The sequence below is a fragment of the Vulpes lagopus genome, chromosome 3 (genome assembly GCF_018345385.1).
Source record: "Vulpes lagopus strain Blue_001 chromosome 3, ASM1834538v1, whole genome shotgun sequence".
Lineage (NCBI taxonomy): Eukaryota > Metazoa > Chordata > Mammalia > Carnivora > Canidae > Vulpes > Vulpes lagopus.
Window position 1 is genome coordinate 130,831,254 of NC_054826.1, and position 21,286 is coordinate 130,852,539.

At 58.0% G+C, this 21,286-nt stretch overlaps 1 protein-coding gene across 1 annotated transcript; it reads left to right on the forward strand.

The window, feature by feature from the left end:
- The first annotated feature begins 10,976 nt into the window (after positions 1-10,976).
- On the forward strand, positions 10,977-19,693 carry ALX3 (ALX homeobox 3). The gene is made up of 4 exons (XM_041749746.1): positions 10,977-11,253; positions 15,644-15,960; positions 18,703-18,831; positions 19,009-19,693. The coding sequence occupies exons 1-4, from the start codon at positions 10,977-10,979 to the stop codon at positions 19,315-19,317; spliced, it is 1,032 nt and encodes a 343-aa protein (XP_041605680.1). The 3' UTR covers positions 19,318-19,693.
- The last annotated feature ends 1,593 nt before the right edge of the window (positions 19,694-21,286 follow it).

A 21,286-nucleotide genomic window follows, 5' to 3' on the forward strand; every position in this document is an offset into this window, starting at 1 on the left:
AAACTAATCCCATCACATCCACCTGCAGTCAGCCAGGCAGATGGAGGGAGGGATTATTGACCAAAACATCTGCTCCAAGCAAGCCTATGGGGCCGGTGGTGTAGTCACAGAGAGAGCATGTGGGGACAAACAGGGGAAGAAGGTGCTGGTGACTTGGGGGCGGCTGGGGGAACACGGCTAGGACACCTGGGTTTGGGGCCCCAGAGAGAGTCTACTTCCCAAAGCCTGAACTTTATAGCAAATAACTCCTTGGTTTGAGCCCCGGCAACACTGCCGATCTAAATAGCTTACTAACAAATGGAAAATATATAAACACATAACAACTGCCTCTAAGAAAAAATTTATTAAATGTGTCCCCCCCCCCCATGTTATTTGCAAAGTAAATAGCCAAAAACATATGGGTGAAGGGGGAAGTGGCTGGGTCCTAATTAGCTATACACTTTTGGCAAAAGTTCCCTCTCTAGGCTTTCCTTGCCTCATATTAAAATGAAGGTGACAGCCTGTATCAGCAGTGCTCAAGCTATAGACACCATCAGTATCACCCAGAAAAAAATGCCAAAGCGAAGTTCGCTGGGCCGCGCACTCAACGTTTTCTGACCTTGGCAGCTCTGGGATGGGGCCAGTAGTTTGCCTTCCTAACAAGTTCCTTGATGATGCTGAAGATCATCCTTTGAGAACCTTTGGAGCAGGTGATGTTTAGATGATGCCCATCCAGACCTAACATTCTGTTCTTTCTCCACACCCCTGTACTTCCCCCTCACCCCATGAAGGGTCTGGAACCAAATAGAGGCTTGGGCAGCCCTGGTGGCTCAGCAGTTTAGCGCCTGCCTTCAGCCCAGGGCCAGATCCTGGAGATTCAGGATCAGTCCCACATCGGGCTCCCTGCGTGGAGCCTGCTTCTCCCTCAGCCTGTGTCTCTGCCTCTCTCTCTCCCTCTCTGTGTATCTGTCATGAATAAATAAATAAAACCTTAAAAAAAAAAACAAATATGAGAGGCTTGATGTTTCTATACTCCAGCTTGTACCCCCTGCAACAGTACAGAATAAATCTTTCAACTGGCCAACATGAGCTGATCACCCTGCCCCCTGAGGGATTCCTGACCTCTCGGTGCACGTATCCCAGTGTGAATTAACCCCAGCTGGCTGACGGTGGGGACTGAATCTTCCAACAGTGGCTAACACTGGTTTCCCTTTGTACCAAGCAGAGCTGGGCCTAATCCTAACTAAATCCCAAGCAGGCCTCTTGTGTAGAGGGCTGCCTTCAGAGGGGCTGGCAAGAGCCCAGGGTACATCTCTGGGCCCCTTGATATAGCCTAGTGTCTGCCAGACACTTGCCCCAACACACACACATGCACACGCACACACTCTGCCACACGCAGAACCCCTCAGTCGTCAGGAGAACTAGTTTTACTTTGATGTACCTCTCGCTGCACATTTGTTTCAGCTCCTCTCCTGAGCCACGGCCTTATTTATCTTCTTGGCATGGGTTCTTAGAATACTTCCATTCAGGCAGCAGCAAAATCACTCAGCTCCACTGTTTTATGAAGTTTATCAAACAGCAAAATATCCGGTCTCTTTGTCCAATGGATCTGGTGTGAATGTGCCTACAGAGCTGCTTTTCCCCAGACGTCCCGGGGTCTGTGTGTGGTTACAGATATACCCTCCCCTGTATGGACCCCGCCAAATCCAGGGCTTGCCTGTTTCTGCTGCAAGGGGCCCCCAAAGCAGATGCAGGGTTTTGAGTCTTCTAAAGAGGGAGACCCAGCCACACATACTGCACACATGCACTCGCCATGTTCACACCCCACCAACAGAGCCTTAGACCCCCACAGCGGACTAACAACCCCCAATGCCCCCACCCCAGGCCCCTGACCTGGCATAGCACCCCCAGCCCAAGGGCAGGAGCTGCTTCTAAAATCATCAGTCTTCTCAATCCCAAAGTTGAGAGCCACCATCCCTGAAGCTGAGAGCTGGGGCTCTCACTTCCCATTTAAAGGGACCAAGTGTTTCATAATCTTTACAGGTCAACTCAAAACAGCTGTAGGCCTGGTCTTCTCCACTTTCCTCTATGCAGCACCCGAAATATCCTGCTTGTTCCCCAGGAGTCCTGCCAACCTTAGGGCTGGGCTCATTACATCTCTACCTGCAATCCCATTGGAGGCCTCCCAGCTGGGCCCACACTCTCTAAGGGGTAGGACAGCCAGCATCCAGACCCATGTACTCAGCACCTGGTATGCCTAGTGTTGTCACCAGGATGTTAGCGATCACAGGATTCCAGAGCCCGGCAAGTCCACAGGGAGTCTTCCTCCCTCTGCCCCAAAGTCCAGAGAGCAGCCCTGACTCTGCAGCCGATAGTATGTACAGGGTGAAGGACCTCTTTCTGGATGGACATCTGCCTCAGAGGTTCCAAATGTGCCTTGAAGACATCTCTGTGCCCTGTCCCTGCGGCACCCATTCTCTGGGCTACTGATCATCCATATACCACCCCCAGCCCCATGGCAATAAGTCTTTCACTTCTTCCGACTAAATACCGCTTCTCTCCAGCCATCCCACTTCATCCCCTCGGCCACGCCCCAGTTCAGCCCTTAGTCACCTTATGCCAGGACCACTCTTTTACACACTGATGGTGTCCCCTTGTCCTATGTGTCCCGGCCACCTCGGGCAAGTGACTTACTCTCTCCGTGCCCTAGTTTGCTCAGCCGTAAAACAGAGATAGTGGGACTTGCCTTGTAAGGTTGGAATTAAGTAAGACAGTGTACTTAAAGAACCCAGCCTACAGTAATCACTTAATAAACTTAGGTATCATCATTTCTATTATTATTCTGCTCAGGCCACCAAAATTCTCTTGCCAAAGCACAGCTCTCCTTCTCTGGCTAAATAACAACAACTGTAATAGTACTAACACCAAACACTTATTAAAGGCCAGGTCTCCTCCAAGGACTTCTCACCACTCCCCAGTAGCTCCTGTTACCTGAAAGAATGGAAGCTCCAGGGACATCTGGAAGGCTCAGTCGTTGAGCATCTGCCTTTGGCTTGGGTCATGATCCCTGAGTCCTGGGATTTAGTCCTGAGTTAGGCTCCCCGCAGGGAGCCTGCCTCTCCCTCTGCCTATGTCTGTGTCTCTCATGAATAAATAAAATCTTTAGAAAAAAAGAAAGAAAAGAAAAAAAAAGGAGGCTCCATTTTTCACACCTGCCACGTTCCGGTCTTGCCCAGCCCATCTCTGTCACACTCACTACTCCTTTCCAAAACCCTCTGCTGGAGGCAGCCAAGTACCCCATGCTCAGAGGCACTGAGTCCATCTGACCAGGGCTCAGCAATTGCCCTGCTGTCCATCTGTCCAGATCCTTCGCATCTTCTCAGGCGGCAGCTTGGAAATCTCCCAGGACTCTCTGCCAGGAGGAATGGCCCTTTGCTTTGGTTGGTCCCCAGGGCTGTGCAGCTGGGAGTCCAGCGATGGGTGCAGATATGTTCATGACCACCCAGCAGGTTTCTTCTCCAGCCAGAAGTGACCCGGAGAGCACCGTGCCTCCCTGCTTGTGTCTGCCCCTCAGCACAGGCAGCCCATCTCACGCTGAGCAAACATCCTCGTATTACTGGGTAATTGCTCATGTGTACAAATCTTGTCTCTCCAGGAAAAAAAAAATCTAATAAGAAAGATCCCCCCAGAATTTAGAGTGGGTACATTTTTAGCTCCCCTCTCCATTCTGCCTGGCATGGTCTCTGCCCCGCCCGGTGCTCACATCCACTGAACAGCCTGCTGGAGGGAAAGCACAACGCTTTCTGTCTGAGAAGACTGGAGGCAGCACAGCTCGCTGGAGACAGCGCAAGCCACCTGCCTGGGGGTCCCTCCTGGGGACCACTTAGGACGTGTATGACATCTTGGACAACTGACTTCATTCTCTGAGTTCTGTATTCTCAGCTGGGAGGCAGAAATAGCATCTACCTCCTGGATGGGTTATATGCAATTTTAAAAAGTGGAGTGCCTGGTTTAGACTGAACTCGCAGTGGGCTCTAAACAGTGCTCCCCACCGCCCACCCTCCATCACTCAATTCAAGGTCTAAGGCCAGGGTTCCCCTTGCTAAGCTGACAGCAATGCAAATAGGATATTCTAGTACCTGTTCAGGGAAAAGTGAACCTGCTTCCTTCCTTCCTCTGCATGAACGAAGAGCCCCAGTGGAGGCCTGGGATCAGTTTGTTGTACAGACAGAGGTCCTAGGAGTTTGTGTGCTGTGACTGCTGACCACTCAGGGTACAGAAAAGACCAGGGCACACCTTGTCCCCATTTCCACATCTCCCCAGTCTTCCTCCCTGCCCACTGGGACTTTGCCACTTGCCAGCCAGGCCCCTCATCCTGCCCCTTCAGGGCCTCTTCTTAGCTCATCAACGTAGCCAGTCTTTCTGAGCCAACATCTGGCACTCGAGCCTCCTTGCTGGAGTCAGGCAGCCTGAGTGTGAATCCCAGCAGCACTTCGCAGCAGTGAGACAGGGACAGTTTTCTGAACTGGTCTGTGGTAGCCAGCCTGCACAAGGGCCCTACACTTGTGGGACTCTCTCCGACGCTCAATCAGAACCGATCAGAACTGTGTGGCCAATCCAATATGGCCTAAGTGTGTGTGTGTGTGTATGGGTGTGTGTGTGTGTGTGTGCGTGCGTGTGTTCTGAGGCTAGGTCATGAACAGCACTGCAATCTTGTACCTGGGTCTCTTGGATCCTTCGCTGTGGGGGAATCCAGCTGCCAGGTTGTGAGCACACCTGAGCAGCCAGGTGCAACAGCCTACAGGGGGAGGAACTGGGGCCTCTCATTGACAGCCAGCACCAACCTGCCCACTGTGTGAGCAAGCCCCCTTGAAAATCAATCCTCCAGGGCAGCCCCGGTGGCTCAGCGGTTTAGCACCGCCTTCAGCTCAGGGTGTGATCCTGGAGACCCAGGATCGAGTCCCACGTCGGGCTCCCTGCATGGAGCCTGCTTCTCCCTCTGCCTGTGTCTCTGCCCCCCCCCCCCCCGTCTCTCATGAATAAATGAATAAAATCTTAAAAAAAAAAAAAAAAAGAAAATCAATCCTCCAGCCCACATCAAGCCTCAGAGTGCTGCAGCCCAGCCAATATCTGACTTGGGGTCATAAGACACCCCAAGACAGAACACTCCACCAAACCGCTCCTGTATCCCTGACCCATAGTCATCGACTTTCGTTGTTCTCAGCCCACCAAGTTTTGGGATACTTTGCTATCCAGTATTGGAGAACTGGCACACGTATTAATGCCAGCTTTGTCACAACGTGATGACGAGATGAGATGGTTGTTTGCCTGGCACACTGTAGACCCTCTATAAGTGGTGCACATTATTATTACCCGGCCCCGGTGACTCTAGAGGAGGCCAGGCAGAGGCACTTTGCCCCTTGTCACTTGCTTTTCTCCAACCCCCTCGTAAAGTTCAGGCCGGTCAGCGCTCACGCTCGTGCTCGCTCTCTCTCTCTCTCTCTCTCCCCCTCCCTCCAGCACAGGAACAGGCACTGGACTGAAGTGGATGTCCCTGTGACATGGTGGTGAGCTCCTTCTAGAACTCTAGGGTCCCACCCACATTTCTAAGGGTGTTCAATGCTGTGTGTTTGCATTGCCTTTGAAGGGCCCCAGATGTGATAATTACATACTTGTTAGCCCTGTAAAACAACAAATCTGGAATCTACACTCTGGAACCAATGGATTTCCTGCTGAAATGAGTTCAAGAGGTGCCCTGGCGAGCATTCCCCGTAAGAGCCAAAGCTCTGCTATGGAAGGCCTCACAGATCCCCACACTCAGCCTGCTTCACACAGTTCCTCTGCCCTCCGCCAACTCTCCAACCTCAGGATGCCCCAGCAAACCCATGAGCCTGTTGCTCTGCTTCGTCTTTGCATGCTGTCCTACTACCTGCCTGCGAGGTGTGGGTCGTGTGCCCCCTTACAGTTGGGAGACTCTTGGGCCCTGGGGCTTGCTCCCCGTCATCTCCCGCTTGCAAACCCGGTGCTCAAAGCTGGGCTGACAGACTCTGTGCAGGGATGGATGCCTGCGGAACCATCCTGCCCTCTCCTTTGAGTCTCTCTTGATTCGGGTGGACGCCTCTGTCCTGGTTTCTCTTCCTCCCACTTTAGCCCGGACTCTTCCAGCCCTGCCCCTGGCAATTCAACAAATCCAAGCTCCCCAAACTCGGCTGCTCTCTTTCCTGCCTCTGGGCTGGTTTCTTTGGATGCCCTCTCTCCCTGCCCCCTCAATACTCCTTTCCCCTGCTAAGCCCCACTCAACTTTCTTCCATGGAAGTGTTCCACGACCAGGTACCCCCAGCCCAAGGCTGGGACAGGTGCCCATGTCATGGCCGCCACAGCCCCATGCTTCCTGCCAGCACAGCATAGCTGTGATCTCAGTGCCCATTGCTCTGTGCCTCTCCCACCAGCCTGGAAAAGCCCTGGGAGCAAGGATTCTGTTCTGACTCAGCCCTCACTGTGCAGCCCCACTGACTGGCACATGGCAGGCATTCGATACACGCTTGATGAATAAGCGAATGCACAGCATTAATCGATCAGAGTATTAGAATTGCCGAGAAGTCCAAACCTACCTCCTGTTTCACACCAAGAATGAGTTCATCAAAAACTCTCCCACAAAATGACTTCTGGTCTGAGTTGGCACTTGCCACAGAACCCGTTTACCTTCACACAAAGGCAGTAAGGCAGACATCAGGCCAAACCAGGCACTCAGGACACATCCCAGACACAGCTCCACCTCTCTGTTCACCGCCCCCATCCCAACCCGACCCTAGGGAGGTGGGCAGAGAGCATAAGCAGAGAAATGTAGGTTCAAGGTGGAATCAGGCTCAAGAGACATCAGTATAAACACTATTTCTTCATTACAGGAAAGCTGACCTACAAAATCATTCCTCTTGTTTTCCAGGGTGAGAAACAGGTATGGACAGGTTACGTGACTGTCCCAAGGAAACAGATCAAATTAACAGAAGACAAAAAATAGCTCCCTAACTTCCCAGAAATTTCACCCTAAAGCCCAGACTGCAGTCTGGATTGTCAGCCCAGGATTCTGGGTATCCACAGCACAAAGCTCCCCACCCCCTTCTTTCTTTCTTTTAAATATCATGGGTGAGGAGGAAGCACCGGATCCGAGGGTTTATTTACCATTCCTTAGCCTGACCTTCCAGGAAGAATGTCACTAATGAGAAACAATCTACTTGGGCTCCCAAACCCAGAATTTTCATAAGGATCAATTTAGGATTTCAGAGTCTAAACAGGACAAGGGTAACTGTCCTCCTTAGAAGGAAAAAAAAAAAAAAAGCAACTGAGTTTTTTCTGTCTGGAAGGAAGTTTCGTATATGCCAGATCTGAGGTGACATCTTTCCCGTTATTCTGACCTTGCTCAGGGTATCCACGGGGCAAAAGGGAGGAACATTCGCCTTCATGTGGTGTAAGCTGAAGCAAGCCGAAAATAAAAGAAAGCAGTAGGTGGGACTGTCTCCCTGATTCAAGAACTGACTTCACAGGTGAGGCTAGGAGCCAGGAATTCTGCTCTCAAGACCAGAGTTCATCCTAACTCACATCCAAATGATGATTTAGTCGTGGTGGAGGAGACATTTCCATTCCAGCAAAGTGTATGCTCCATAAAGCAGGAGTCACTTCTAGTATCACAGCGCCAGCACACTGTGCCTGTCACATAGTAGGTCCTCCTACTGAGTGAATGAATTAAACAATTTGCTGGTGCAAAACAGCTGCACAGACACGGCCAGTAAGCAGCATTATTTTAAAAGTAGTTTTTCTCAGCAAGTGGAAAGTTGCTGTTGCTGTTTTTAAAGGTTTTTCATGATAGGATGATCTGAATCATCGCATCAGTTCATCTCACTTTGTCCACGGATAACACAGCAGTGACAAACACTGTTGCAATCAAGTGGTTCTCAAACAGCACGGAGGGTGAACTCGCAAATTCTCTTAAATCTCTGCCCCACATCTGGCTGTGTCAGTGGGTCATAAAACCTCTCAGGTGTTAGCTGCTCCGTTTCATTTGGTCTCAGCTTAGCAGAAACCACTCTGCACCTACAGTCCCAGCGGCCCCAGCATGAGGCGCGGCAGGTCTCAATAAAGTGCCACTCGATGATCAGCCCTGGGGTTCCACCCTGGACCAACTCTGTCCCTGGTCCACTCTGGCCTCAACTTCCTTTTCAGGGAAAAGTCCCAACCTTCCTCTGGGAAAACGAGGGGGTGCACTGAATGATTTTAGCTCTGTCATGTTAGCTGAAGAAGGATCAAGAAGCGGTCAGTGTCAGGTGGGGGACCATGGATCTGGGCATAAGTTCTGGTTCTACCACTAAGGGGCTGTGTCCACCTTGGACAAGTGGTCCCCTCTGTAGTCTCCATCTCTTCTCAGTAAAATAGGGATAATAATTGTGCCTACTTTGTGGAGTTGTATGACGATAAAATAAATCACTGTCCATAGGATAGATACATTAGATAGTGCCTGGCACACCTGTAAGATGTGTTAGCCACTGTTTTTATCTGTAAAACCAGGGCCCCTGTGGTACTCCAGGATCTCTCTGCCCTCCTAACAGGAAACCTTGACAATTCTAAGGGTGCTTTTTTTTTTTTTTTTTGGCATTTTCTATGTGCCTCTGCCCCATCAAATTCTTCCCCAGATCTCATACAGATAGAGTTTGCATCAGTGGTTGAAAAGGAGAATAGGAAAGCAAAAGTGTACCCTGTCTTGCATGATCCTGGGAATAAAGCCTCCCGGAGAGGCTGGGCAGTCTGGATGTAAGTGGGGGCTTTCTTCCGCCTCAGTTCAACTGGCAGCATGGAAACTGGTTTCTGGTCAGAGAGTGGGGAATGGCAGGAGGCGCTTCTGGGCTGGGGCAGGGCTGTGGGTCCCTAGGTCTCTCAGACTGGCCCCAGCCTCTAGCCCATTCAGCCCCGGGGGTCAGGAGCCTTCCACCAATTCAGTGACGCAACACAGAAATCTGGGCTGCTGTCTCTGGATATCGTAATGGTAACACTCATCTCGTTAACACCGTTCATCACATCCATCAAAACATAAATGCTTCTCAAATGTCCTTCCATGTGCATGGCCCATTTTTATGATGAGGAAACTGAGGCTGAGAAAGGTTTATCGCCTGAGGCAAAATGCGTGGCATTCAGGCCTGGCTGTGTTATTTAAACTGTTTGTGATGTGCTTCCCCACACCCTACGTGCATCTCTCACAGTAAGCTGCTCCATTCCTTTGTGCAACAGAACTGGTGTCCTGAGTTGACACTGACATCCTCCTATAAAGTCAACAATATCCACAGCCCAAGCCCAATCACTATGGACAAACCGTATTAATGAGCCAAAGTGATTGATGCAAATTGGTTGCTCAGAGCTGCGATCCACTGGATCCTAGAGAAGGGATCCCTCCCCCTCGTGAGGCCAGAGAGGAAGTTTAATTCTGAGCTGAGCCTCCCTCTTGGCTGGAAGTACCAGCCCCAGGTGCTCCCACCTCACTGCCCCAGTCTGCAGTCTGTGATTAGGGGCCCTAATAGCCATAATGCTCCAATGTGGTGTTTAAACCAATAAGGCTTCAGAGAAGTTACGGTATGTTTAATAATGGCTTAATGACTACTTGCGAGATGCAAGGCTTCTGGTTCCTGTTTGGCCTTGATTTACAGCCCAACTCTGGCTGAGGACAGCCAAGAAACCCCCTCTAAGCCCCCAGCGGAAGAGGGAGGTGTTCACACCAGGCCCCTTGGATTCCTTTAAAAATCGAGAATTCAAATGAAATACAAATGATGTCTGACTCCCCACTCCTCTCACTGGTCTCTGGAGGCACTGACAATAAAAAGCAGTGTAACCCAGACCTGGGGACTCCTCAAGATCTACAGAGGTGAGCAGGGTCCCAGGGCCCTCAGGAGTTTCTTCCCAGATCTTAGGGTGGGAGTTGTTTCCCTTCTGACAAATTCCTAGCTACCTGGCTAGTCCTATGCTTCCTTCTGGCTGGGGAGACTCCTAGGAGTGGCCCCCCTCCCCCCTCACTTCTCTGCAAAATGGTAGGCCTGGGGTCTGGCCACAGCCAGCCTTCCTCCAGTGGATCCGCACACACTTCCAGATCATTTGAAAGGTGTTCGTTGCACGCCTGCTGTTCAGACCCAAAACCCTCTATGTGCCCCTCCACCTGCTCCAAAGACAGCCTCTGCTGGACCCTGTTCAGTCCTGAGCAAGTCTCCTTGCACGGCTGGGCCTGCGTCTGCTTCTCAAGCCCACCAGGAATACACAGAAGGGCTCTACGGGTTGACTCGCTCCAGACTCCAGAGTCAGACGAAGACACTAGTGACAGGTCCAGTTCCGACCGCTGATTAGTGGTCGGGCCCAGGCCCTAACTTCCCAGCCCCCATTCCCGGATTAGCGCTGTCTCCACGCGCCTCTCCGGAGGACTCCGGCCCCCGGGCGGAGCAAGGGATCTCCAAGGAACCCGGCGCTGTCCGAGGCCACGTTTTTCCGGCTCCCGGCAAAGAGTTAGGTAAGGGCCCGGCCCACCCCTCCCCCACGCCGCCTTCTCGAGGCTTCGGTCGGGAGACCAGGCCTCAGAGCGTCTGCGGGGCGGGCCTCACGCCCCTAGGGGCCAGGCCTCGGGGCGCAGCTCGGCCGAGGGACTCACCGAGGCCCGCACCAGAGGGGGCCCTGCGGGCTGCCGTCGGGAGAAGGCGGCTTCCTCCGTGCGCTCCAGCTGCCGCGGGTCGCGGCGGGGGCCAAGCAGGGGGCTCCCGGGCGCCGAGGGGTTAACCCGCGCGGGGCCGCACGTGACGTGGATGGTTCCAGCACTGAGTCAGCGGCCCCCCCCGCCCCCCGCCCCCCGCGGCGCGCGCCGCTCCCGGGGCTCCGCGCCCCCGCGCCCAGGGCCCTCCCCCTTGGCGGCGCTCACAGGCCGCACCGGCAGCGCGAGCCCCGGAGCCCCCGCCGCCTGCGCGCCGGGAGCCGGCATGGACCCCGAGCGCTGCGCGCGGTTCGGCGTGGGGCCCGGGACTGGCCCCTACGCGGCCGCGGACGGCGAGCCTCCCGGCCCCCCGGGCGCCCCCGCCGGCGCGCCTCACCTGCACCCCGCGCCGCCCCGCGGCCCGCGCCCGACCCGCTTTGCGGCCTGCGCGCCCCTGGAGCCCTACGCCCCGCAGCCGGCCCGGCCGCCCGCCAGGTACCTGCAGGGCCTCGGGCCCGGCCCGGCGCTCAACGGCAGCCACTTCTACGAGGGCCCCGCGGAAGGTAACGCGCGGCGCGGCCGTGCGCGCAGCCCGACCTCGGGAGCCCCCGGGCCTCGCCGCGCCCGGCCGCAGCCCCGCCGGCCTGGTGCGGGCAGGGCCGGGCCCCGTGCCTCCCGTGGCGGGAAGGGGAGGCGGGAGGTCGCGCGGGGGGGCGCGGCGACAGGCCCGCGGGCGACCGGAGGCGGGAAGCAGAGACCACGCTCGGCCGGAGTCGGCTGGAGGTGCCGCCGGCCCGGGCGCCCGCAGCGGGCCGGGGCCCGGCCTCCGTGTGCGGCGGCCTCCGTGTGCGGCGGCCGTGCGGGCCCGGCGTGCGCCCCGACGCGGAGACGCCAAGCAGGACCGGGCCGCGGGCTGCGGCCTGGCTCCCCGGGCCTCCCCGGGCCTCCCCGGGCCCAGCCGCGGCGGGGGGGGCGCCCCTGCGCCTTCGGAAGGCTCTGGGCGGCGCGGCCGCGGCCCAGCCCGCGCTTCGGGGCGCCCTCCACGCCGAGTGACTGTGTTCTTCCTTCTCAGACCACCCCGGGCCCGGCGTCAGCTCGGCGACGGGCGCCCTTCCCGCCGTCTCGGCGTCCTCGCACCGGACCGTCGCCGCTGGGCCGTCGAGAGCAGCCCGGGCGGGCCTCCCCGTGGGCGCCTCGGCCGCGGGTGCCGCCCGCTGCACCAAGGCCCGGCCGCCCGCGCCGCGGGCCGCCGCCCGCTGCACCCGCTGGCCTGTCGGGCCGGGCGCCCGCTCCGTCTGCGCGCCTCGGCCCGAGCTGGATCCTCCGGAGCGGGCCCAGCCCTCCCGCGCCCCGCCGGCCTCCGCCGAGGGCCCCGGCGGCTCGGGCCCTGGCCTGGCCGGGCGGTGGGAATGTGTAGGGGAGGGCGGGAGGCGTGTGGGGGTCAGCGGAGGAAATGAGCGAGTGCGCGGAGCTTCGCGGCTGTGCCCTTTCAAAGAGGCTCTCCTGATAAAAACCACAGTTGGGACTTAATGAGAAGCAGTTGGCCCGGCTCCTCTGATCCCAGCCAGACGGCGGCGGCCGCGCAGCGCCGGGAGCACCGCTGGGGACAGGTACCCGGCCTGGCTCGGCGCCCGCGGCGGGCAGCACCCGCCCGCGGACCCGCGTCCCTGCCCGGCGCGCCGAGTGCGCTCGCACCGCGGGACCCCGGGTGGGCGCGCTGCGGAGAGCGGAGCGGAGAGCGGAGCGGCGGGGCCGGGCCGGCGACGGCGTCACCAACGGAACGCGCAGAGGTAAAACCAAACAGGGTCAACAACAACTAAAAATAAGGAAAAGGAACCCGAACAAAACAACGCGGGAGGGAGGCGAGGAGAGGTCGACGAAAGCCAGCAAGCAGGGCGGAAGGTTAGGAAATACACGGAGAGCGAAAGGAAAAACAAAAAAACAAAAACGGAGGATCGAATGAAGCGGGTAAATGGAGAAAGACGGAAAGGACTAAGTAGAAGCAGAAAAAAATGAAAAGAGGACATCCTGAAAGAGCAGAAAGCAGCAAAAGGAGACCGAGTGGGAGAGGAAAACGAACGATTCTCGTTGAGCGGGGACCCGGCCCAACGAAAACCAGGCGCAGCGGGTGAGCGCGGAGCCCGGCCGGAGCGCGGCGGGGCGCGGCTGCCGGGGCGCGGCCGCGGGGCACTGGGGCCACGCCGCCTGCCGGGTGGGAAGTGGCGGCCGAGGGCAGCCCCCTTACTTCCCAGCTTCTACGTTGACCGGCTCCGAGCGTTTCCAGTTTAGACCAGTGAGCGCGCAGCTGCGCCCCATCTGCGCCGCGGTCCCCGGACCGGGCGCTCCGCCCCGGCCGGCCCAGCCCCCCGCCGCGGTGCCGGCCGTGCCAGCACCCCCGGAGCCCCCGTGCGCCGGCGGCGAGGGCCGGGGAAGCGCCGCGCTGGGCCGCCCCGCGTGGCCCTCCGACCCGGGAACGCGCCTGCCGCCTGCCACGACCGAGCGGAACCGCGGGCGCGCCACCGGGCCGCCGGCGTCGTCGAGAAGGCCTGGGGCCCGGCGTGCGGGCCGAAGCTGCCGCGCTCGGGGGAGCACCGAGGCCCCGCTGGCGCCCTGCGCGCGGCGTTGCGCTCGGGTTGTCCGCCCGGGCCCCTGCGAGCTCAGCCGATCGCGTGGGACACGCGCGAAGCCAGGCTCCGTGGAGGCTGGAAGCCGGGTGCTGGGGCCCCGGCGGCACCGGGTGGGGGGCCTGCCCTGCCCCGTGGCCGCGCCAGAGGGCCGGATGGACTTCGGCTGCGGCCGGCGGGCCCGGGACTGCAGGCGACCCCCGAGCGCAGCCGCTCGCCTGAGAGCAGCTGGCTTCCCCAAGTGCTCTGCCCTCCTTGCTTCCCCTGACTGCCGCCCGCGGGGTGCCCCCTCCCCTCTTCTGCGCTGGGCTGCGCTCTCCAGGAGGCATTCCGTGAGGTGTGCCCCTGCCGCCCCCCCCCTCCCCGCCAAGCGGGAGATGCCTGCTTCTCCGTGGAGCCCTCCAGGTAGTTGGAGGTTAGGGGCAATGGCAGTGAGGGGGGAAGAAGTGCCCTGGTGTCCGGGGAGGGCTGCAGAATGGGCAGGCATGGGAGGCTTGGCCCCTTTTTTGAGTGCCTGTTCAGAAAAGTCCTGTTGCACTTTTATCTCTTACTCTGGTAGGTCAGAGCCAGAGCTAGTTATGTTCTCTGGGCAGATCCTGTTCAGACACTGAGAGCCCAAGAGCCAGATGAGCAAGCTTCAGAACTTTGGGGAGCCCTCTACAGTGACATCAGTGCCCCCCCACCGCCACCCCATCCCTGAGCCACCCTCTCACCCTTCCTTCTCTGCCTGGAGTCCAGCAGGACCTCCCTCTGAACCGAGGACTCCAAGATCCCCTCTCTCAAACTTGCTCTATGTGGGGTGTCCCTTCCAAGCTCCCACTCTCCCTGACCATCTCCAGTTATTTGGCTTAGTTTTCATGAGTCCTTCCGAAGCTGCTGCCCATGGAACTCCCCCTAGAACCAAAACACATTGACCAAGGATGGAAGTCGTGGCCAGGGCCCTTTCTCCTGGATGCTCGCCGAGCTGGGAGCCTGTTGCTGTCCGCAACCTCGAGAGCAGGCCCTGACTCTGCCAGGCCTCCAGGACACTCTCACAACACAGCCTGGCGGGTCCTGGGAGGTCACCAACCACATTCCCGCTGAGGGGGACCTTGCCCCCAACTCGTTCTCCGTCCTCCATAGTCCAGATGGGGGCTCATCAGAGCCAGAACCGAGAGCCCCATCTCTCTGGTCCCATCCTTCCCTGATGACAGCTGTGATCCTGATACCAAGTTCCAAAGAGGAAACTGCCTCTTGGTGCCAGCTTGCTGGGCCTCCCGGGGCCCAGGCCCCTGCTACAGATGGCCCAGGGCCAGGGCAGGGGTGTGTGAGTCTGTGGGGCGGCTTTGTGGCAGCCCTCCTGCTGTCCCAGTGGACTCTTGAGATTTCATGACAGTGCTGATGTGGGGCCTTGCCACAGAAGAGGGCAGAGCAGTTGGGGTGACCTGTTTTCAGCATGCCTGGGTTGTGGCAGGGCTCCACCAAGCCTCGAGAGTGAGGGTGAGCGTGTCAGAGTAGGGCTGCCAGGAACGGCGTCCAGCTGCAGTCAGGTCCCCCCATCTGGGGAGCCATCCGAAACTGCTGAGGAGGGAGGGGGCAGCCGAGGGCTAGAATGTTGGGGTTGGAAGCTGAGTCCTGTTTCCACACTGGCCTTCCCCCCCCACACTCTTCTCTCCACATAGCCTACCTTGCTCTCTAATTCTGGAACTCAAGTCTTTGTGCTCAAACATCACAGTTTTCAGAGGAATGCAACAATCTTTCTGGATGCCCCTTTGCCCTGTCTTGCCCTTCATGCCCCAAGGCTGGAGGATTTGACATTGCCCTGAGACTTGGGGTCCAGAGAATGAGGCACAGCAGACCAGCCAAAGGGGATGTGAGTGTCCCTGTCTGTTGCCTGCCTGGACCTGGGACCAGAGGCATGGCCTGAGGACCTGGGAACCATGGCTGGAGGAGGCACTTCCTGGCAGGGGCGGGAGATGTCAGCCACCCCATCTTCACCCCCTCCTCCTGCCTCTGTGCTCAGCCCTGCCATGGCGCCAATCCTGGCACCTCCACACCCTGTGGGACGCACCACCACAAAGCGCTTCCCCGAAATGAACCCTCCTCTGGCCCCAGCAGATCCGCCCAGACCACAGAGCACATGGTTCCCCAGGGCCCCCTCCCCAGCTGGAGGCTCAGCAAGCAGGCCTCCGAATGCCAGGCTCCCATGGAGGATGGCTGCTGGGACAAGGGAAGAGAAAGGAAGGGGGAGGCGGGGACTGAAGCGTCAACTGTTCTTCCCCCTCCCCCAGTCCACCCACAAAACCCCCTGGTTTGGTTTCCATCCTCCTTTTTGTGTTTTCCATTGCAGCCGAGGAGAAGGCCTCCAAAGCTGCCAGCTTCCCCCAGCTGCCCTTGGACTGCCGAGGGGCCCCCAGAGAGGGGCCCTCTAACTTGCAAGGCTCCCCAGGCCCTTGTCTGGCCAGCCTGCGTGTCCCTCTGTCCCCGGGACTCCCCGACTCCATGGAGTTGGCCAAGAACAAGAGCAAGAAGCGCCGTAACCGCACGACCTTCAGCACATTCCAGCTGGAGGAGCTGGAGAAAGTCTTCCAGAAAACCCACTACCCTGATGTGTATGCCCGGGAGCAGCTGGCTCTGCGAACGGACCTAACCGAGGCCCGGGTACAGGTGAGGGCACCCCGGACACGGACCTCTCTGGCTGCCTCTACCACCCTGAGCATGGGCCGGGCCACAGAAGGGTCTAGAGAGGCGGGCACAAGTGACACGCAGAGCCACCTTTCCCAGGTGCCTGCCTCCCCTGGAAGTGCTTCATGGGGTGGTGGCCTCTCGGAATCTAAAGATCTGTCTGGGAGTCCTGGCTCTGCCACTTTCTAACTGACCAGGTGACTTGGGGATCTGCCATTGGATCTGCCATTGGATCTCAGTGTCACTTTTCCTACATAGGGTGGTCTTTGAGGATCACAGATGTGACCGCGTTTTGGAAGCAGGGAAATGCTGAACATATCAGGCTGCTCCTGATGTAGCTGTGCAGAGCAGAGCTGGAGAGTCCCCTCTGGGGCGTCTCAGGCTCAGTGATGCTCAAAGCCATCCTGAGCCAGCGACTGTCCGGCCTGCCAGCTCCAGGCCCTGGCTGGAAGAGACTGGCCAGGGGCCCTTTCCCACACAGCCTGCTCTCCCCAGCAGAGATCAGCCCCAGGGCTTCCTGGGTAGGGCTGTGGCCAGCTTCTCAGGGGTTGGGGGTGAAGGAATGGAGGGTGCTGGAAACTGGGGAGAGGGAAAAGGGAAGTCCATGCCCAAGATACATTGGAAGTGAGAAAGGACACAAAGGTGGCAAGCGGCGGGGGGTGGGGGGGTGGAAGGAGGCTTCAGTAAAGACTTAGCTCCGGAGGAAGGTGGTGGTTGTTGCCTTGCTTTGACTTTGAACTGGCGTGAGGCACGACAGGCTCCCCGGGCCAAGGGCCAAGCGAGAGGCACTGGGAGAGGGGTGGGGATGTGGGCTCCTCCGGAGAGGTGAAGAGGTGACGTTTAGACGGGATTGTCTTGCCCACCACAGGAGAGACCAAGTGGGACAGAGCTCATACATAGCACACCCTGTATTGAGCCTCCTGGCCAAATGTGGGGACCAGAGGGCCAGTCCACAAAGAGGCCAGCTGCCTTCTAGCAGACAAGGTCCTACAGTGGGATTCAGCATAGGACCAGAGGGGCTTGGGCTGTTTCCCCTTCTCTTCTGGGTCCTCCTGCTTTCACTGTTCCTCCCAGGTGGCTCCCAAAACAGACTTTTAGGACAGCCGTCCCAGGGTGCCCCAGGGCCTGGGGCCATCGGGGTAAGAGACTGAGCATTCACAACAGCCCCAGATTCCATGAGCCACGAAATCCAGAACATCGAGTCTCTGGACCCTCAGTGAGCCTCTGGGGTGGGGTCTAAATAGCTGTCTCAGTGGAACCGCCTTGGAGAAGTAGAGCGCATCACCCCACCCCTCTCCCAGGCCTTTTCAAACCTGAAGGGATGCAGGGGTGGCTGCAAGGCCCTCAGACCTAGTCTGAAAGCTTCCCCGATAATTGAGGCCCTGGAGTAGGGCTCTTTTCTCCGCGGGGAATATGACATCCACCCATAGGCCCTGCCCGGTGGAGAGCAATGGACAAGCTCGCAGGGCCAGAGCGCAGGTGCAAGTCTACAGTGGGGACCGTAGAGACAACCGGCGATGGTGGGAAGAACGGCTGCAGACTCCTTCATCTGCCCGCAGGGGAAGAACAGAGAAGGGAAGGCCAGGCAGCTGGGCAGGTGGGATCGTCCGTCCCTGCCCCAGGCCTGCTCTGGGCTCCCGGCATCTGGGGCTGAGGGGGCTGGGGGCGTGCTAAGCTCCCTAACCATCGTGGCTTCACCTGCCTGCACAGGTAGGGATGGCCACCACGGGGGAGTGTGTGAGGGGCTGAGGTGGGGTTGCTTACACATGCACATGCGCGTGAGTGGCGCGCGCGCGCACACACACACACACACACACACACACGGAATTTCTTTTGTTGGGGCTCCCAACTAGATCCCAGGAAAGCAAGGGGATGGTTTGGTCTGGTCTTGATGTGGCCAACATCTAGCCCAGCACCCGACACATAAATGTTTATTAAATGATAGAAATACAAAGTGCATACACAGGTACACACACACACAAAAAAACAGCCATAGGGCGAATGCCAAGTGATAAATTTGTCACAGATATTTACACAGATGTGCACAGCACACAGGCTACTCTCACCTGCCAGGTGCTCACAAATGAGAGGGAGCCAGATTACAAGATGGACAATGGTGACAGAGTGTGGAAGTCTGAGAGAACTGGCAGCAGGGGCCCGGGCCAGTGGACAGAGATGTGTGTGTGTTGGGGGGGTGGGCAGCCCAGGCAGGGTAGCAAGGTGGCAGACGGTTTCAAAAGCGCTGGTGTGACAGGCAAGTGGGAGAAATCCGGTGATGCCACCTGGCCGCGGATGAGGCTGTGGAGAAGAGCGGGCTCAGTTCCCTGGGGCCTTTTTAAGGAGCTGAACGCTGGGATGAGGTCGGGGCGCCTGGGGACAGAGGAGGCTGGGGCTAGAGCCCTGGGCCCTGGTGTGGCCCAGACTCCAGACACCCTGCAAGCGAGCAGGTGCGAGCAGGCTGGAGAACCGAGAGGGTGACTCAGCTTGGTGACGGGGTGAAGGGTGGCCCAAGGGACCAGTGGGGCCTCTGGGAACTCCGGCCTCTGCTAGGCCCCCCTGCAAGCTCGCAGGGCCCTGAGAACTGGGGATTTGCAGCTTCCCGCCGGTGGCCAGCTACCCCCCCTCCCCCGCCCTGCCACGTGGGAGGAGCCACGGTCTCCCCAGAGGGCACTGTTCCTCGGGGGCCACTCTGTCACTCCCTCAGCCTCTCCCCTCGGTCCCCAGGTCTGGTTCCAGAACCGCAGAGCCAAGTGGCGGAAGCGGGAGCGATTCGGGAAGATCCAGGAGGGGCGCAACCCCTTCCCGTCGGCCTATGACGCCTCCGTGCTGCCGCGAGCGGCCAGCCACGCCCAGGTGAGGCCGCGCTGGTGCTGCCGCTGCCGCGGGGAGCTGCAGGGCCCTCTTGTGAGGGAGGCGGCGGCAGGGGGCCCCTGAGATGGAGGGAGGCTTCCTGGGAAGCAAAGACCGAGCCCCAGTGAGGGAGGCAGCCCTGGGCCACTCATCATGGGCCTTTGTTCCATCTCTTTGCAGCTGCAGAACTCCCTGTGGCCCAGCCCGGGGTCTGGGAGCCCCCCAGGTCCCTGCCTCGTGTCTCCAGAGGGCATGGCCTCCCCGTGCATGTCCCCGTACTCCCACTCCCATGGCAATGTGGCTGGCTTCATGGGGGTGCCTGCCTCCCCCGGAGCCCACCCTGGCATCTACTCCATCCATGGCTTTTCCCCTGCCCTGGGGGGCCACAGCTTCGAGCCCACCCCAGAGGGCGACTATAAGTCTCCGAGCCTCATCTCGCTCAGGGTGAAGTCCAAGGAGCCACCCAGCCTACTGAACTGGACCACGTGATGGGCTGCGTGGACACGCAGACTAAGCTGCCACCCCCGGGTCTGATCCCAGCTGCTCCCACCCCACCCCAGCCTGGATGTCAGAGAAGACACCCCTCTGCCTCCAAGCCCCACCTGGTTCCCAGAGGCAGGCAGGGCAGCTGGGATCCTCAGCCTCCCGCAGGGAACAAGCTAGAGACTTTCCTCCTAAGATGAGGGGGGCCTGCCCAGGACAAAGGGGGCTGCAAAGCGGGTAGCACTCTTCCTACCGCGCACTGGGTCCCAACATCCAGCTCGGCTGGAGGAAGACACTGTCCTGCTTTCTCCAGACTTTGTCCAAGTTTAACTGTCATCTCTCCAGCTGAAATGCCTGAATTGGTTCCTCATTCAGGGAACCCGGGAAAGTAAGAGGACAACACAGGTTGAAGCAGGAGGAGTTCTTTGTGCCTTAGGGGAACCGACTTCCGCGAGCACCTAGGGCCATCTTCCCCTCCCGGCACTAGGGGGCGAGCACCTGGCGACTGGGGCTCACAGGCCTCAGGCCTGCCTTGGAAGAGGCATAGGTAGCCTCTGCCACAGCCGCCCCTCACTCCTATCCTGTGCCCGCTTCTGCAATGGGGCCGGGCCCTGGAGTCCCCTTCAACCCCAGGGGACATAAAGTCCAGAAGAAACCACCAACTATTTGGATTCTTTTCTATGCGATCAGGCCAGCTGTGCCATGCAAACTGTAGGCTTCCTGGTTTACTCATTAGATGTTGGTTAAGAATAAAACAGATTTCCCAGATTCTAGCCCTTGAGATCTCAACCCCCTACTTTTGTTAAAAAAAAAAAAAAAAAAAGAAAAAAAAGAAAAGAAATGTGCTGCCCAGCATAATAATAAAGATGGCAGTAGTTCTTAGACCAAGTGATTGTGTACCTCAGAGTTTGGCACTTGGTTAGTGGGTCTGTGCCAAGGGTTCAGGCTGAGCCAGGGCCTCCTGAGGGGCCAGCAGGGATCCTGGGGGCTAAGGGAAGCCAGCCCTGCAGCAGAGCCCCCCAAAGCGGATATATGCCACGCCTGGCCCTGTCACCTGCCCAGGAGCAGCTGGAGTGTGTGGCAGGAGGAAGAGCCCAGCTCTAGGGCTGCTGGGGCTCGTGTGGAAGGGAAAATTGAGGGCTGGGGATGGGAAGGGGAGTGGGAAGGCAGAGATAAGCTTGTGGCTGAACTGGCAGTGGAAGAGGGGTGGGATGAAAGGCGGGGGAGCCCACTAAGGGCTCTGAGCTTCCCCCGGGCCAGAGCCGTGGGGGTGGGGCAGCCCCCTTCTCCCAGAGGCCCCAGAAGCGTGTCTGAGCTGTGGGGCAGAGACGAAAGCCAGGACTCTTTCTTGTGGTTTCAGAGTATTAGCCATTCTATCCTTCATCTCCACTTTCTGCCTTATCTCTGCAGCCTGGATGGCGGGAAGAAAGCAGGCCTGGCCCTCCCACCCTCCCCGTAAACACAACCACATTGCTCAGAGCTCAGCCTCAGCCACCACGCCCCGTGCCCCCACTTCCAGGCACGGAGAAACCAGAGCACACAAAGACAAGACAAGACACCAGTGCTGTGCTTAGTCCCAAAGAGGGAGTAAGGCCCCATCAGATCAGCTTTCCGTAAGACAGTCCCAGTGTGTCTAGGCTCGGGCACCCCTCAGAAGAAACCTGTGTCTTCCTTTCGTTCATTCGAGGGCCCGGCTTCTGGTGATTTCTCTTTTCTGTATTCATGCAGGATCTGAGAGGTCCAGGTATGAGCCCCTGTGTCCATCAGGAAGAGTCTGAGCAGTAGGAAGAGGCAGCCCCAGTATCTCCAAAAGAACACAATCCCCTTCACACAGCAGGTTAATAATGAACTGGGAGTCAGACCCAAATTTCTAACTTAGGGCTAAGACCACTGCACTAGAAGTTTCTTCACCCAAGGAGTGGCCAGCCAGATTTTGGACTCCTGTGTCATAAAGTCACATGCAGAAAGACTATAG